At 37.6% G+C, this 18,241-nt stretch overlaps 1 protein-coding gene across 1 annotated transcript in view; it reads right to left on the reverse strand.

Annotated features, from left to right (window-relative positions):
* The window catches only part of NSF (N-ethylmaleimide sensitive factor, vesicle fusing ATPase), a 149,174-nt gene that overhangs the window by 42,169 nt on the left and 88,764 nt on the right, over nucleotides 1-18,241 (reverse strand). Inside the window, exons 10-13 of the mRNA XM_069543694.1 lie at nucleotides 14,070-14,235; nucleotides 12,981-13,055; nucleotides 12,607-12,794; nucleotides 5,507-5,602 (exon numbers count right to left, since the gene is read on the reverse strand). Coding sequence (XP_069399795.1) covers nucleotides 5,507-5,602; nucleotides 12,607-12,794; nucleotides 12,981-13,055; nucleotides 14,070-14,235 — 525 coding nt within the window. The remainder of the gene's footprint in view (nucleotides 1-5,506; nucleotides 5,603-12,606; nucleotides 12,795-12,980; nucleotides 13,056-14,069; nucleotides 14,236-18,241) is intronic.

The following is an 18,241-nucleotide window of genomic DNA, read 5'->3' on the forward strand; positions in this document are numbered from 1 at the left end:
GTAGGTCCACCCAAGACAGACGGGTCATGGTGGTGAGTTCTGACAAAATGTGGTCCACTGGAGATGGGAATGGCAAACCATTTCAGTGTTCTTTCCTTGAGAATCCCATGAACAGTATGAAAAGGCAAAAAGATGGGACACTGAAAGATGAACTCCTCAGGTTGGTAGATGCCCAATATGCTACTGGAGATCAGTGGAGACATAACTCCAGAAAGACTGAAGAGACGGAGCCAAAGCAAAAACGACACCCAGTTGTTGATATGACTGGTGATAGAAGCAAAATCTGATGCTATAAAGAGCAGTATTGCAGAGAAACCTGGAATGTTAGGTCCATGAATCAAGGCAAATTAGAAGTGGTCAAACAGGAGATGGCAAGAATGAATGCCAGCATTTTAGGAATCAGTGAACTAAAATGGACTGGAATGGGTGAACTTAATTCAGATGACCATTATATCTACTACTGTGGGCAAGAATCCCTTAGAAGAAATGGAGTAGCCATCACAGTCCACAAGAGTCCAAAATGCAGTGCCTGGATGCAATCTCAAAAAAGACTGAATGATCTCTGTTCATTTCCAAGGCAAACCATTCAGTATCACAGTAATCCAAGTCTATGCCCTGACCAGTAACGCTGAAGAAGCTGAAGCTGAACAGTTCTATGAAGACCTACAAGACCTTCTAGAACTAACACCCAAAAAGATGTCCTTTTAATTATAGGGGACTGGAATGCAAAAGCAGGAAGTCAAGAAATACATGGAATAACAGGCAAATTTGGCCTTGGAGTACAGAACGAAGCAGGGCAAAGACTAATAGAGTTTTGCCAACAGAATGCACTGGTCACAGCAAACACCTTTTTCCAACAACACAAGAGTCTATACATGGACATCACCAGATGGTCAATAGAGAAATCAGATTGATTATATTCTTTGCAGCCAAAGATGGAGAAGCTTGATACAGTCAGCAAAAACAAGACTGGGAGCTGACGGTGGCTCAGATCATGAACTCCTTATTGCCAAATTCAGACTGAAATTGAAGAAAGTGGGGAAAACCGCTAGACCATTCAAGTATGACCTAAATCAAATCCCTTACGATTATACAGTGGAAGTGACAAATAGATTCAAGGGATTAGATCTGACAGACAGAGTACCTGAAGAACTATGGATGGAGGTTTGTGACATTGTACAGGAGACAGGGATCAAGACCATCCCCCCAAAAGAGAAATGCAAAAGGCAAAATGGTTGTCTGAGAAGGTCTTACAACAGCTGTGAAAAGAAGGGAAGTGAAAGGCAAAGGAGAAAAGGAAAGATATACCCATTTTGAAGAGTTCCAAAGAATAGCAAGGAGAGATAAGAAAGCCTTCCTCAGTGATCAGTGCAAAGAAACAGAGGAAAACAATAGAGTGGGAAAGACTAGAGATCTCTTCAAGAAACTCAGAGATACCAAGCGAACATTTCATGCAAAGATGGGCTTGATAAAGGACAGAAATGGTCTGGATCTAACAGAAGCAGAAGATATTAAGAAGAGGTGGCAAGAATACACAGAAGAACTGTAAAAAAAAGAGCTTCATGACCCAGATAATCACAGTGGTGTGATCACTCACCTAGAGCCAGACATCCTGGAATGTGAAGTCAAGTGGGCCTTAGAAAGCGTCACTATGAACAAAGTCAGTGGAAGTGATGGAATTCCAGTTGAGCTATTTCAAATCCTAAAAGATGATGCTGTGAAAGTGTGGCACTCAATATGCCAGCAAATTTGGAAGACTCAGCAGTGGCCACAGGACTGGAAGAGGTCAGTTTCATTCCAATCCCAAAGAAAGGCAATGCCAAAGAATGCTCAACTACCACACAAATTGCACTCATCTCACACGCTAGTAAAGTAATGCTCAAAATTCTCCAAGCCAGGCTTCAACAGTATGTGAACTGTGAATTTCCAAGTGTTCAAGCTGGATTTAGAAAACACAGAGAAACCAGAGATCAAATTGCCAACATCCGCTGGATCATTGATAAAGCAAGAGAGTTCCAGAAAAACATCTTTCTGCTTTATTGACTACACCAAAGCCTTTAACTGTGTGGATCACAATAAACTGTGGAAAATTCTTAAAGAGTTGGGAATACCAGACCACCTGACCTGCCTCTTGAGACATCTGTATACAGGTCAGGAAGCAACAGTTAGAACTGGACATGGAACAACAGACTGGTTCCAAATAGGAAAAGGAGTATATCAAGGCTGTACATTGTCACCCTGCTTATTTAACTTATATGCAGAGTACATCATGAGAAACACTGGGCTGGAAGAAACACAAGCTGGAATCAAGACTGCCAGGAGGAAAAAAAAAAAGATTGTCAGGAGAAGTATCAATAACCTCAGATATGTGGATGACACCACACTTAAGGCACAGAGCAAAGAAGAACTACAGAGCCTCTTGATGAAAGTGAAAGAGGAGAGTGAAAAAGTTGGCTTAAAGCTCAATATTCAGAAAACTAAAATCATGGTATCTGGTCCTATCACTTCATGAGAAATAGATGAGGAAACAGTGGAAACAGTGACAGAATTTATTTTGTGGGGCTCCAAAATCACTGCACATGGTGACTGCAGCCATGAAATTAAAAGATGCTTGCTCCTTGGAAGAAAAGTTATGACCAACCTAGATAGCATATTCAAAAGCAGAGACATTACTTTGCCAAAAAAGGTCCGTCTAGTCAAGGCTATGGTTTTTCCAATGGTCATGTATGGATGTGAGAGTTGGACTGTGAAGAAAGCTGAACGCCAGAGAATTGATGCTTTTGAACTGTGATGTTGGAGAAGACTCTTGAGAGTCCCTTGGACTGCAAGGAGATCCAACCAGTCCATTCTAAAGGAGATCAGTCCTGGGTGTTCTTTGGAAGGAATGATGCTAAAGCTGAAACTCCAGTACTTTGGCCACCTTGTGCGAAGAGTTGACTCACTGGAAAAGACTCTGTTGCTGGGAAGGATTGGGGGCAGGAGGAAAAGGGGACGAACGAGGATGAGATGGCTGGATGGCATCACAGACTCGACGGACGTGAGTTTGAGTGAACTTCGGGAGTTGGTGATGGACAGGGAGGCCTGGCGTGCTGTGATTCATGGGGTCGCAGAGTCAGACACGACTGAGTGACTGAACTGAACTGAACCCCAGATATATACTTCCAAGCCTCATGGCAGTGTTAAGATACCTGAACCAGAAAACAGTGACCCTCTTAAACTATTACATAACATATACAGTCATCCTTACTTATCCTGTCATTCATTTTTCATTTTATCCCCCAGACTCCTGGAATAAATAAAAGTAAGTTACTGCTTACTTAACTAAGTTGTCATAATTGCCTCTTCCTTATAGCCAAATTACTTGCTTTAAAAAATTTTAAGATAGTTTGGTTATGCAGGGCTCTAATATTTTTGGTAACTATTATAAACAACAACAGCAAAATATTAAACCATTTCCACTGCTCAAAGTATTTTATATTTAAAAGTCACAACAGTCATAAAAAAAAAAGCAGACAGGGCTAAAACAAGTTAATTTCTGTCTTTAAAGGAGATAAGTGCAACAAATAATCATTGTCAAGAATGTATGAAGAATTTATACAAATCAAATAAAAACAAACAACAGAAAAATAGGCAAAAGACATGAACAGCCTATCAGAAGATTCTCACATGTCTGACAAACATATGAAGAAATAATTAATTCATAGGTAATCAGTGAAATGCAAATTGAGACAAAAATGAGATCCCATTTTTATATCTAGAAAGAATAGTGAAAGCGGAAGTGAAGTTGCTCAGTTGCGTCCAACTCTGCAACCCCATGGAATGTAGCTCTCCATCCATGGGATTTTCCACGCAAGAGTACTGCAGTGGGTTGCCATTTCCTTCTCCAATTTTTATATCTAACTGAATGGCAAAAATTCAGTCTGACAATACCAACTGCTGTACAGGATGCAGAGAACAGGATCTCTTTTACATTACTGCGGGCTTCCCTTGTGGCTCAGCTGGTAAAGAACTGGCATGTAATGCAGGAGACCTGAGTTTGATCCTTGGGTTGGGAAGATCCCCTGGAGAAGGGAATGGCTCCCCACTCTAGTATTCTTGCCTGGAGAATTCCATGGACTGTATAGTTCATGGGGTTGCAAAGAATCAGACACGACTGAGCAACTTTCACTTTTCTTTACATTACTGGAGGAAGTGTTTATTGGTTTGACCACTGGGAAAACATTTTGAAATTCCTAGTTCAAGGTTGGACATTCATATTCCCCCAAACCCAGCAATTTTATTCCTAAATATATATCTAGGAGAAACTCACTCAAGGATGCCTTAGCAGCACCTGTTTGAAATAACAAAAAACTGGTAATATTCCAACTGTCCATTGACAGGAAAATAGACAAACTATGGCAGCCGCACAGTGGAATATTATTCAGCAATGAAAATAAATTAAATATAGCACAGAGAATCATACAGATGATTCCTGATAATAAAATGTAACAAAACAGAAAGTCTCAGAAGATTAATATATACTACATTTTATTTTATACATTGTAGACTAATGACTGTATGTCATCAATTAAAGATTAAGATGAATCTAATTCCGTGCACCCAAGGTCCATTTAAGAAAGAAAAAGGCATACACACATTTTTAAGAGGCCTTTCTACAATTTATTTTTGTACTAATATAGTTACTCAAATATGAGTGGTTGTTTTACAAGAAACAGGTTAATGTAGCTTATAATATATGCTCCAACTATAACTCCAACTATGACTGTTGAGTTTTAAGCATATTTTAAGAAAATTGACCTTTTTTAAAAAGAGCACTGAGCATAATTAAAAGTTTCAGAAACGAGAGTAGTGAGAGGAACTAGAGATATTGAGCAAGAGAAAGGAATGCCCTAGAAGAAGTTGGGGAAAGTTATGAAAGAGATGAGGGTTAATTTTAAATGTCAGTAACTACATATGAAGGATGAATTTAGGTTTCTATAGCTTCAGACATATAAAGAACTACTGAAAAACTAGTTCAAAGCAATTTAAGAACTAACTGTTAGAAAGTCTCAAAATTGAATGGCCTGACTTATAGGATGGTGAGCTCCCTATCATGAGAAATATTTCAGTAAGTCTTGGCTTCCCTGGTGGCTCAGACGGTAAAGAATCCGCCTGCAATGTGGCAGACCTGGGTTCGATCTCTGGGTTGGGAAGGTCCCCTGGAGGAGGGCATGGCAACCCACTCCAGTATTCTTGTCTGGAGAATCCCCAGGGACAGAGGAGCCTGGCAGGCTACAATCCATGGGTCCAAGGGGTTGCAAAGAGTCAGACACGACTGAGCAACAGAGCCCAGCACAGAGTTACTGAACAGATGTTTCTTATACTGGACAGTTACACTATTGAGATTTTACGTTTTTTAAAAAAACTACACATGATATAATCTTCCAAAATATGGGGTAAAACAGCACTTATTTTTCTCCTGATTTGTTATTTTTTGACTTACGCATCACTTGATATTTGTACTCACTGGTTTGATATCATTTTCCAAAGAAGCAAGGAAGTCCCCTCTTGTCACCTGCAGGCTCTCTGCTTTCTCCATGTCCACTTCCACTTTAGTACTGGCCTAATGAGAAACGAAAACAAAGTGTAAAGGACTTCCAAGATTAAATAATGTTTTCAGCCTAAGAATATATCCCCTGAGGATTTAAAAGGCCTATTTCCACACAATAAAAAACATAAAGAACAAATTCACAAACATATATATGTCCTTCGCCTGAACGATTCCACTTCTAGGTGTTTATCCCATGAATATACTCACAAATGTGCACAAAGTCGTATGCACCAGGAGATCTACTACAGCAATCTCTAAGAGCAGAAGACAGGAAGTACATTAAAAGTCCATGGAGAGGGTACCAGTTAAGTGGATTATGACACATCTATACTGAAAAGCATCAGATAGCCATTTTTTCCCCCAAAATGAGGCACGAGGAGAAGAAAATATAAAGAGGGGGTCTCTAAGAAGGTGGTTCTCATCCTTGGCTGCCTATCAGAATGATATTCACACACACACACACACACACGTGCCCAGTTCAAACCTGCCTATCAGAATGATATTCACACACACACACACACACACACACGTGCCCAGTTCAAACCTGTAGGATTTTGACTTAACAGGTCCAGAAGAGGGTACAGGAATTCATATTTTTATAAAGTGCACAGGTGGTTCTGATGCTCAACCAGGTTTGTGAACCATTATCTTAGGAGACCAAGGACCTACGACTTTGGTTTTTACTCATACTTTGTGCTCATGACTCTGTGTGCCAGTTCCAAATACTCTGCTCACTGCACCTGGAGCTCCTACATAGAACAGACGTCTGGAGAAGTGTCAAGGCCTTTATCAGCACTTGGAGCTGCCTGCACCTGATGAGTGAATGAGATACCAACACACTTTTTAATGTGCCTGGGCTCACTCCCAATAGCACAAGGCAAGTGAGTCTAATTTTTAAAATGGTACTATGGGTTTTTTTTTTAAACCTATCTTCAAAAAATCTGAGTATAAAACCAAACTATGTTAAGCAATATCAACCTTCTAAAGATTATTATAAAATATAAGTCACGTGCCTTAGAAACTGACTGCTGAGACAAAACGACAGACATTTTATAAAATCTCAGCCTTATGGGATAGAAAGAACTGTCAGAAAACTGGAACAAGACGGCAAACAAAATACACTTCTTTATCTTCCTTCCTGCCCCCAATCCCATGAAATCACAGAAAGTGAGAGAGAAAGGTTCAAAAGCAGGGAACATGAATCTGGCAGTTTTAACTTCCTAATCTAAGACAAGTCTCAGAGGAAGGAGTGGAGAGAAAGAATAGAGAGAGAGAAAAAAAAAACAGTAAAAGAAGAAAAAAAAGTCCCTAGCTGAAGAAAGGTATATCTTAGCAGTTTAAAGGTTTCAATGAGTAATCAGGGTAAACAGGAAGAAACTTACACCTGTCTAGACACACTATTGTAAGCTATCAGAGCATCAAAGGTGAAGAGAAATTTCTAGAACCTTTCTGAGAGACAAAAACAGTTCACTTGTAAAAGGAACAGAAATAAACACTAGAAACTAGGAGACAATGTAACCATGTCTTCAAAAATCTACCTGGTTATCATTACCCCAGAAAATGATTCTCGTGTGTACATAGGGAGACATGGGCAAGTGTTTTCATAACAGTGTTATGAAATACTATTATGATTTCCTCTTAGAGTGAACCTGCATTAAAATGACAGAAACATAGCCATATGCAAGGAAAATCTTGTCTATTTTTTGGCATTTGCTGAAAAATAAGAGATTCTAGGACTGCAACAAGTGTAAAACTCATATTTTTACTATTAAGAAAGGACTCACTCAGTGAACTAAGGTGAATCAAGATGGTTGAGGGACAGTTATTTTAGAACAGGTTGTTTTCAGGCCTCCATGAATTTTACAAGTTACCTAATTGTAAGTAAGCAATATTACAGTTATAAACTTTTTCTACCTATTCATTAAAATAAGTTTCTTAAGGACTTCTCTTGGTTAACTTTTACTATTTTTTCAAAAATTTAAAAAATTAAAAAAATCTACAATTCTGAATTTTTATTCATTCAGAAAAACTTTTCTCACTTGTCTGAATTAGATCAATCTTTTCTGCATTTTATTTATAACAGCTAATCAATATAGAAGAGGCACCATCTTTCAGCTTATTCCTGCAGAAACTAATAAACTTGTATTTCAACACTAGCAAATATCCAGTGGTCACCCTTAAATTTAATAACCTTTTAAATCTGACCTTTCAAAGTTCTTATCATTCTTCTTAAATTAAGGGTAGAATGACCTTAATCAATCAAAATTCTACAGAAAATAAAAAATAATTTTATTGAAATTCTATAAACATAAATCACTTTTGATTCCTTTATAAAGTGCACGTGTGTCCTGAATTTATTTCCTTATAACAGATTAGCACAGAAGAAATTTGGGTTATGAATCTTCTCTACCTGAAGCAGAAATTCCTTTCAGCTAAAAACAACCAAATGTCACATGAATTTTAGGTGACCACAAACATGGATCTAAGTATAAATGACATGAACATCAGGCGTTTGTGACTGGATTTTCCACTTGTTTCAGAGAACATGAAAAAAACAGGTTAACAGGGAAGACTCATTTAGTTTATTCCATCTGACTTTGTCAAGTCTAATTCTTTTGAAAAAGAAGCAATATAACACTAGTAATGGCTTTATTTATTTATTCATTTGGCCACGCCATGCAGTTAACAGGATCTTAGTTCCCCAGCTAGGGACTGAACCCAGGCCCTGGCAGTGAAGGCACTGAGTCGTAACCAACTGGATAGCCAGGAAATTCTCAACGGCTTTTTATAATACAAAGGAAGAACGTCATAATAAACAGATGAATGTCGTGCGTAAGTTCTACACCAACTGTAAGTCATTAAGTTTCAAATTAAGTACTTATTCGTCAATTACTACTAATAAAGCTCTGAATATATACAGCAATGAGAATACTAAAACCGTGTGCTTTTTGTTCAACTAAGAAGAGTCCTGCTGGGAAAACAACATTTAAAGACCTGGGCAGTGCAGTTTTTTTTAAACGCAGAAAAGAGAGCAAATAGTACTCTTTCTTTTCTGAGGTTAGTGTCTTACACATCTCTCCCTTTCCTGAAGTACCTATGAAGTCCTTTGCATTGGATATTCCACAGATACTGAAAATAATCAAACGCTGTTTGGTACAAAAAGTGTTGCTCACAAGGCTATATGCGTCACCTAAGTTTAAAGATAATTTAACCACATGGAAAAAGTGAGGGAAATAATGTCCACTATCTGTACTACTTCTTACTTGCAAATCTAAAGGATAATATATTCTGTACAGTGGTGGTTAAACATTTTAGCTTTAAATTAGAAATATTATAACTACAAATAGTTAACAAAAATTTTTAAAAACTCAGATATGGAAAAGGACATATATTATATATTCTCAAATATATACATATTCTCAAAGTAGCCATAATAACAAAAATGGAAATAACAACAAACATTTATATAGTCTGTAAGGCACTTTCACAAACAGTATTTGATTTTATTTTCACAACAACTTGATGAAATAGGTAGTTATTTCCTCTTGGCAAATCAGAAACAAAAAAGTAGAAAGAGCTGTAACACATAACCACACCTTCTGACTACAAAACCTGTCACCATCCCACCATTCCTCATTGCCTTGTGTGTAAATAAATCCAATACACATTGGAAGAAAGCACGTTTCTTAAGAGCGGCTTTAGAGACATTTGGGGATAAGGTTATCGTGACAAAAATGACAAATGACTAAATAAGATAAAAATCCAGTAGCTAATGCATATGAAAAATCTGATAACTAGTAAACTCATAATTGTGGATTATAGTATCAAGAAGCACTGATGGTGGACTTAGGTGAAAGATCAGTATAGCGGGGAGCAGTGTCCACAACATGTATATAATTTCTCTTGAAGTCACCGTCACTTTAGCACTTCTCCTAAGATTTCTTACAGCAAGGAGGACAAATGGATGAATGAAATGAGTAGATCCACCTATAAAGGCTCCAGCACTTATTTCCCACACTATCCAGTCCTTTGGCATTCTTGGGGTCTTTTGCTTTGTTTTTTAAAGTAGTAGTACTACTATCCTTGCCACAGGGTCTCCAGGATTTTAAAGACGTTTAACACCTTGTCTAAAGTGGCCTCTTCCATTACGGCAGTCGTCCCCAATCTTTCTGACACCAGGGACTGCTTTTGTAGAGGACAATTTTTCCACCAATGGGGGAGGGTTCAGGTGGTCATGTGAGCGACAGGGAATGACAGGTAGAGCTTCGCTCCCTTGAGCACCTCCTGCTCTGTGGCCCAGTTCCTAATGGACCATGAGCTGGTACCAGTCCCTGGCCCAGGGCGTGGGGGACCCTTGCATTATGGCATCCTTGAGTGAGAATAAAGTCAATTATGTTACGCAAGGGAATTATGATTTATGGATAGAGTTTGATTCAGAATACATATTTACTAATATAAAAAATATTTACTAAGCAGCTACCATATTCTCAGTATCAAGACCTAGATACTGTGAGAGATTCAGAAATGAATAAGATAAGGACTTCAAGCCTAGAACAAGGGTTGACAAACTTTCCATGAAGGGCTAGACAGTAAATATTTTAGGCTTTGTGGGCCATGTAGTTTCTGTTGCAGATACTTAATTCTGCCATTGCAGCATGAAAGCAGCTACAGAAAACACACAAATGAACAGGTGGGTCTGTGTTCCCAAAAACTTTATTTCTAAAAACTGACAGTTGGCCGGATATGGCCCATGGACCATAGTTTACCGACCCTTGGTTTAAAACCATTGCTAGGGTATATCCAAACAAAACATACTCAACCTGTTAGGCTTTTATTATTTCCTGCGTGAATTGTTACACAAGTTCCCCTCTCTTGTCTCATGTCGCCAACTTTACTCCCCTAAACACTCCACTCAACCCAGCTGCCAGAGTGAGCTTATGTTTTAACACTATGCCACTGCTATTCTTAAAACTCTTCAGTGACTTAGCACTACTCACAGAAAAGGAGTCCATACTTCTGAGCACAATATAAAAGGTTCTTTGTGCTCCATCCCCTGCGTTAGCCTCCTGACTTATCCCCCACCACGTCTCTACCTCCCCTTCCCCACCTTTTATGCTGGAGCAATACTGAATTATCCTTAACACACCACGCTGTTGTATCTCTGATCCTCTGCGTATGTTGTTCTTTCTGCCTAAAATGCCTGGTCCCACCAGGAAACACGTTCACCCAGAAATTCCTCTATGAAAGCTCCTCTCACTTGACAAGCTGACCACACCTGACACCTTTTCACTTTCTTACCTTGCATGTACTTTCTATTACAGTATGTGGAGGATTAGACTGTGAGCTGCTCAAGGGGAGGAAATGGGCGGAATAACCCTTAGCACAGTGTCTGGAATAGAGTAGGCTAAATAAATCCATTGACTAAAGGTCAACAGAAGGTATCATAAATGATACATTACTATTAATATTGAGAAAAAAAAAAAAGCCCCATGGCCGTGTCATGGGCTTACTGGATCTCAGCTCTCCAACCAGGGACTGAACCTGGGCCATGGTCCTGGACCACCAGGGAATTCCTGATACATTACTAGTTCAAGAAGGAAGAGAACACATCATCCTTGAAAGGGAGAATCAGAAAATTTTTTGAAGAAAGTGGTGGTACATGAGTCAGGTATCAAAAAGGTAAGTAGGGACTTCCCTGGCAGTCCAGAGGTTAAGACTCTGTGCTTCCAATGCAGGGGGTGTGGGTTCGATTTCTGGTCAGGGAACTAAGATTCCATATGCTTTGTGGCACAGTCAAAAAAGAAAGAAAGAAAAGCTAAGCAACACAGAGGGTAAAGATTCTCAGTAAAGCATAAAAAAAAAGCAACATCAGAGAAGTAGTAAAATACATTAATATCTGATGACTGGTAAATATTTCAGCTTGGCTGAAGTGCATGAAGAATAACTGAGAACACACCAAGAAGGGCCAATTTAAGGTCATGTCTAAAAGGACCTTAAAGACCAGGCTAAGACATCTGTTCTTTGTTCTGTAGATCATGGTTAGTCGCTGAAAGGTTCTGAAGAGTAGAATGCTATGAAACAGGAAGATTAATCAAACAGAAGATCAGTGGTGCAATGAGATCTGAAAGATACTGTCAAGGTAGAACAGACAAAATCTGTCAAATAACTTGAGGCAGGACACAGCAGAGTGGTAGAAATCAAAGATAATCTTGGAATTCTAAGCCTAGGGAATTGGGATAAATAGGGAAGTAGGAGCTGGAAGGAAAGTAGTAAAAAAAAAAAAAAAAAGTGAATTTGGTTTTGGAATATTAAATCTGAGACCTGATAAAACATCCAGGTATAAAACTGAAAGTGGGAGAAATATACTTTTAAAAGATGAGACATAAATCTGGGAGTCATCAAACTACAGGTGATAAGTAAAACCTGAGAAGGGATGACAAAGGATCAAATGCACTTTATCAAGCTTCATTTACCAAAATAAAAGTATCCTTTGTATGTATTTCTCCTAAAGCATCAATAACATTATTGTATTAATTTGCAAACACATCCATTTCCCTGTCTATTCTTTGTGGGAAGAGATTGTGCTTCATTACCTTTGTGTCTTAATACTTTGAAAACAGCAAGCAGGTATTTAATATGTTGACTTAATGAAGCAGCCCCCATAATTCCAGCATGTAGGACATCCAACTTCCTATGACATGTTACAAGTCAACATAGCACAAGTTTTTAAACAATTCTTCAAAATCACCATCTTCACATACGTGCATCAAATGGGGGCAACCTAAGTTAAATGGGTCAGTAGTTTCCACGGGGCAGGTGCTACCATTATCTTTTTTTCCAACTGCTCTGAAGACGTAGCAGTTGACAATTAACTAATACCTTTCATCATGTCTGTTCTCCATCGAAGGTCAGTCAGTATTAGTTTAGCCCTTGGAAGGCTTGAAAGAAAAGAGGAAGAATACTAGCGCAGGACATACAGGGCTGTAGACTCCTATCTGGCAGCGGATTTTACTGACCTTTATGTGCCTGTTCATAGCAGTGGACTGCGCTGCTCGCACCAGACCCTCCAGCTCAGCGCCGCTGAAGTTCTTGGTCTCTGCGGCCAGTTCTTTAATGTCTACGTCAGCAGAGAGTAACTGATGCCCTCTCATCCTTGCTGTGTGGATGTGAAGGATCTGTAATCGGCCCTTCTCATCTGGTAAGCCTGATAACATCGGAAATAAAATAGATAATTATAATCCTAATGCTTTTCTTATAGCCACCCAAGTATATAAATATCTGCTTTTCATGATATACAACTTCTCTAAAAAATATTAAGGTATATGACTTTGCTCCTGCTAATGAACTCTAATTACAGCCCCCTACCCCAATCGGTGACAGAGCTATTTACCTATCTCCATTTTAACTTCCAGTCTTCCAGGTCGAAGGAGAGCCTCATCGATCAGATCTGGTCTGTTGGTCATTCCTGAGCACAGGTGTTAAAACAATACACAAATGATCAGAATTCAAAAATAAGATAAAATACCCTTTTAGCATATGTAAGAATAGTTGCAAGAATTTCCCTGACAAGCTAAGAGGACAATTTTATAAAAGTCAAATAGAAAAGCAATGATTTTCAAAAATATCATTTGTTCTTAAGCTAAGAAAAATATCTGGGGACTTTGCCTTAGTATTTCACTACTGTACACACCAGTGGAATATAAATGTAGTGAAAGCATCAAATATTTAAAAAGAAAACATTAGGTTCAAATGGGGTAGGTAAGCTGTCAAAGTGAGAGAGGGGCAATGTGAACATCTATCTCACTTCAAGATCCCTTCCCTTTTTTGTAGGCAAAAGGTTTCCAATCTTCATAAATAGCATAATTTGTGTTTTGTTTTCAAAGTCATCTTAAGAAGAACTTCAGTATATAGGGCAGTTAAAAATAAGTTATAATAGGGATACATGATCTGCCCTGGCCTGCAGAGAACCTGAAGAACCTCTGAGGACCCTTGGAGGCCTACAGAAGCCAATGTGAAAGCCACCACTCACACAGCGCTGCCTTTTTCATCTGTTAACTACAAGTTTAAAGCCATGAGTCACTAGAACTCATCTTTCATTTGTCTTCTTGGGACTTGTTATTGTTCAGTCGCTAAGCTGCGTCCGACTCTCTATGATCCCATGTGCTGCATCACGCCAGGCTTCTCTGTCCCTCACTATCTCCCAGAGTTTGCCCAAGTTTGCCTAGAGTTTACCCAGAGTTTGTATATTGTGGCTAGACATTAAAACAATGAAATTCTTCAATATCACTTGATTCTAATTTGGCAACACTGGCCAAAATGTTTGTATAAAATTGCATATACATTTTATATGTAATTACATATAAAAATTACACTCAAAAATTACATATAAAATTACAAGCTACACAAATCTGAATTTAGAACCTGCGTATCTAATATTTTTGAAAGCACAGTACTTTTTTTTTTAATCAAGCAAACATACCAATGACTAAGATGTTGTTCAGTTGCTCTACACCATCAATTTTGGACAGCAGCTGGTTGACAACAGTGTCATGAACCCCTGTGCTACCAGCCATGCTCCCTCTCTGCTTGCAGATGGCATCAATTTCATCAAAGATGATGATGTGCAAACCACTGTTAGCACCAAGCTAGTAAGGGAAGAAATTACATTAAAGGTCATAATTTGAATATATTATCAAACAAGGTAATCAAGAAAGCAAAACAAAGCTTTCACTCCATTTGACCAATAAATATAGCAAGTATAATCATGGCTGCTGCCCTCTCAAAGGTGGAACTGCAGTCTAAGAATTCTGCAAAATGAAAAGGCATTCCAGATCTCATATTTAACAGAAATAAAATGAAAACATACACTATATACTGATATAAGTGAATATCCATCATAACTAACTATTCATTCACACACATTTCTTACCTCACTCTTTGAAAGAACTCTCAAACATTTCTTAATTCCATGAATTTCAACTCCTTCCCATTTTCCCTGAGTTTTGGTGAGAAGATAGCCCCCAAAGCAGTAGGTTTAATGTTTATCATAGTATATAGCTAAAGAGGAACTCCACTCAGAGGTGGACTGGAAATTGGACAAATGGGAGAAGGTACTGGACTTGATTCATACTCGGTTATATCACATGAAAAGAGACTGCTTCTTCTGAACAATAAAGTGAGAAAAGTGAAAGTGAAAGTGAAGTCGCTCAGTCGTGTCCAACTCTTTGCAACTCCATGGACTGTAGCCTACCAGGCTCCTCCCTCCGTGGGATTCTCTAGGCAAGAGTACTGGAGTGGGGTGCCATTTCCTTCTCCAGGGGATCTTCCCGACCCAGGGATCGAACCCTGGTCTCCTAAATTCCAGGCAGACACTTTAACCTCTGAGCCACCCAATTTATCAAAAGAACACAGTCAAGCAGGTGCTGTTTCCTCTACATCGTGATTTCTGTTTTATTTTGTTGGATATAAAGTCATAATGAAAAAGAAATCGGTTTATATATTTTGAACTTCTAATAGATGCAGATACTTTTAAATGCCAACATTGATTAGGTTACATTATCACGAACCTTCTAGCAATTTATATTTAAGTAATTAACTCTCTTGTCAGGAACCAAAGGCAGAAGTGCACTGTATAGACTTTTTTTAAAAAAGAAAAACCATTAGGGATTAGTAAAACAAACAGGTGAAAATAAACATAACCTAAATATAACAACTCATGGACAAAATCAATGATGGCCACAACGAGATTCAAGATTAGATATGACTGGTATTCACTAAACCTCTGGTAAGGATATCATTTTTTTTAATAGACAAAATTTTGATTATGAAAGTATTAGATGTTAACTGAGCAAAAGTTATAAAACAAGTAGAAATAAGTTAAAAATAAATTATCAACATATCACTTAAAGATAAATGCTATTAACATTCTTCAGATTTGTTTTAAATTTATCTTAATTAAAAAATTGGAAACTCATTACATCTTTCATTTGCTTGAACATTAACTGTTTCTTTTTAAAAAATCTAAATTTATTATTTTTGGTTCAACTTGCAAAATACATGATCACTATAAAAAATTGGAAAAATACCAAAAAAAGTAAAGAAATCACCATCATCCAAAATCAACTAGCAAGATATAACTGATATTAATTTGGTACTACATAAAAGTTTGCATTCCTTTTTTCAGTTCAGATATCAGTATTTTAAGCTCTTTCCCATGCCTATAAGTATACATTGTAATTTTTATATTACAATGTATACAGCTATACATTATAATTTTTCATGTCCCATAATATTTCATCGCTATGATTGGTTTCATAATTTAATTCCGCTATTCCACATTAATTCTTTACTGTCAAAGACTTAGCAATTTCTAAGTTTTTAGTGTTATAAAAGCTGTTGCAATGAACATTTTTATATTGAAATCTTTGACAATACTTCATGAAGGCAAATTGTTAAAAGGTGTGTTGAGTATTTTAATGCTCTTGAAATAGGCTTGCAAATCTTTTCCAGAGAGGTTTTATCATTTTATAATAATCCTACCACAGTATATAACACTGCCTATCTTGATATATCTCCACAAGTAAAAAGTAGTTCCCAAATTGACAGATGAATAATGGCATTTCTCAATCATTTTTAATTGGCACTTGTCTAATTATTGATGAGGTTGGTACTTTTTAAAATCATTTATATATTTCTTTACCATTGTCAACTTTTCTCTTATTACTCGTTCATGTCCTCGGTACATTTTTCTGTTGGGATTTAATAATTTTTATCAATTTATTAAAATTCTTTATACATTAAGGGTATTATTATATTTGTTATACATATTTTATCCCAATTTGCCATCTGGCTTTTAATTTTACTTATGGTATATTTTGGCTTCCTTGATAGCTCAGTTGGTAAAGAATCCACCTGCAATGCAGGAGACTCTGGTTTGATTCCTGGGTCAGGAAGATCCCCTGGAGAAGGGAAAGACCACCCACTCCAGTATTCTGGCCTAGAGAATTCCATGGACTGTATAGTCCATGGGGTAGCAAAGACTTGGACATGACTGAACAACTTTCACTCATGGTATATATTTGGTAAATGGAAGGGTTTTCAAAAATGTATTTTTACTATTTAAGCAGCCAACATTATCAATTTTTATTTTTATGATGTTTTCTGTTACTTTTATCTTTAAAATCTTCCCTTATTACAGACACTGGTAGTCACCTACATTTTATTCTCTTGTAAATTTTTACTTTACGTATAATTCCTTAATCTATCTGAAGTTTAATTTTTATATATAATACAAACCAGGTGGTTCAGTGGTAAAGAACCTGCCTGCCAATGCAAGAGATGCAGGTTCGATCCCTGGGTTGGGAAGCTTCCCTGGAGAAGGACATGACAACCCACTCCAATATTCTCGCTTGGAAAATCCCATGGACAGCAGAGCCTGGCGGGCTACAGTCCATGGAGTCACAGGAGTCGCACATGACTTAGTGACTGAGCACACACACACTAAAAATCCAAGTAATTCTTCAAATATTAGGCTGATCCAAAATTGCTGACTCAATAATCCTTTCTTCATCAAGACACTATTTCTATCAGGCTTTATAGTTTTACATATGATAGGTATTTTCAGCCTATACTATGGACAGTAGCAGCTGGGGCAAGCTCTTTCTCTCCATACCTTTTTCTCCTTTATTATAACTGTCTTGGTTACTTTCAACCACGTTTCCTGCCCCATGATTATTAGAATCCTTCTACTAGGGTAAAAATACGTTCTCCAATTAAAAACATACAAAAAGCCAAGTTTTGACTGAAATTGGATTTAATCTCTAAATTAGTTTAGGAGGTACTGACATGTTTATTCAGTTCTAAATATCTCTCTCCAACTATTTAAGGCTTTTATGTCTCCCAATAAAGTTTTGTACTTTTTATCATATAAATTTCTTCTTAAAGATTCCTATTTATGGTTTTCGGCAATCATGAATGGGATTTTCACATTACATTTCAGAAACAGTATATATGTAGAAATGATAATAATTTTTTGTATTTATTTTATATCTGACTACTTTACTCTCTTATTTATGCTTTTTTTAGTTGATTTTTTTGAATGTTCTATGTAGACGATCATATTATCTACAAGCACAACTTTGTGCCCTCTTACATAACAGGTATTCTTGTTGTGGGGTATGAGAAATTATTCCTGAACAAAGGCAAATAGAAGGAGAAAGAGAGGAACTAACAGATAAGAATTCAGACGCAGGCAGGGCCACTTGAGCACAAGGCTAAGGGGGAAATCCAGGCCCTATAAACGGGATAATAAAATTTACCCAACATGAGAAACAATAGTTACAGTACTATCACAATAGGGACTAAAATCCTGAAACAGGCCTTTCTAATGAAAGAGAAGATCAAACACACACCCACACATGCACACACACAACTGCAAAAGCAGAATGCTCTTTATACAAGATGATTTTAATCCTGACTTTAGGATGGAAAAGGAGAAATACGCAGTTGGAAGGTCAGCGAGAAACACTGGAATGTAAATGAGGTGAACAGACTCTTTAAGAGACTTTTGGTGACAGGAGTAGTGATGACTGAAACACAAAAGTCTTAGGTTTGCTTACTGCCTGCAAGTGGAAAGGGGAAGTAACAGCAAAC

This window comes from Ovis canadensis, chromosome 11 (genome assembly GCF_042477335.2).
Source record: "Ovis canadensis isolate MfBH-ARS-UI-01 breed Bighorn chromosome 11, ARS-UI_OviCan_v2, whole genome shotgun sequence".
Lineage (NCBI taxonomy): Eukaryota > Metazoa > Chordata > Mammalia > Artiodactyla > Bovidae > Ovis > Ovis canadensis.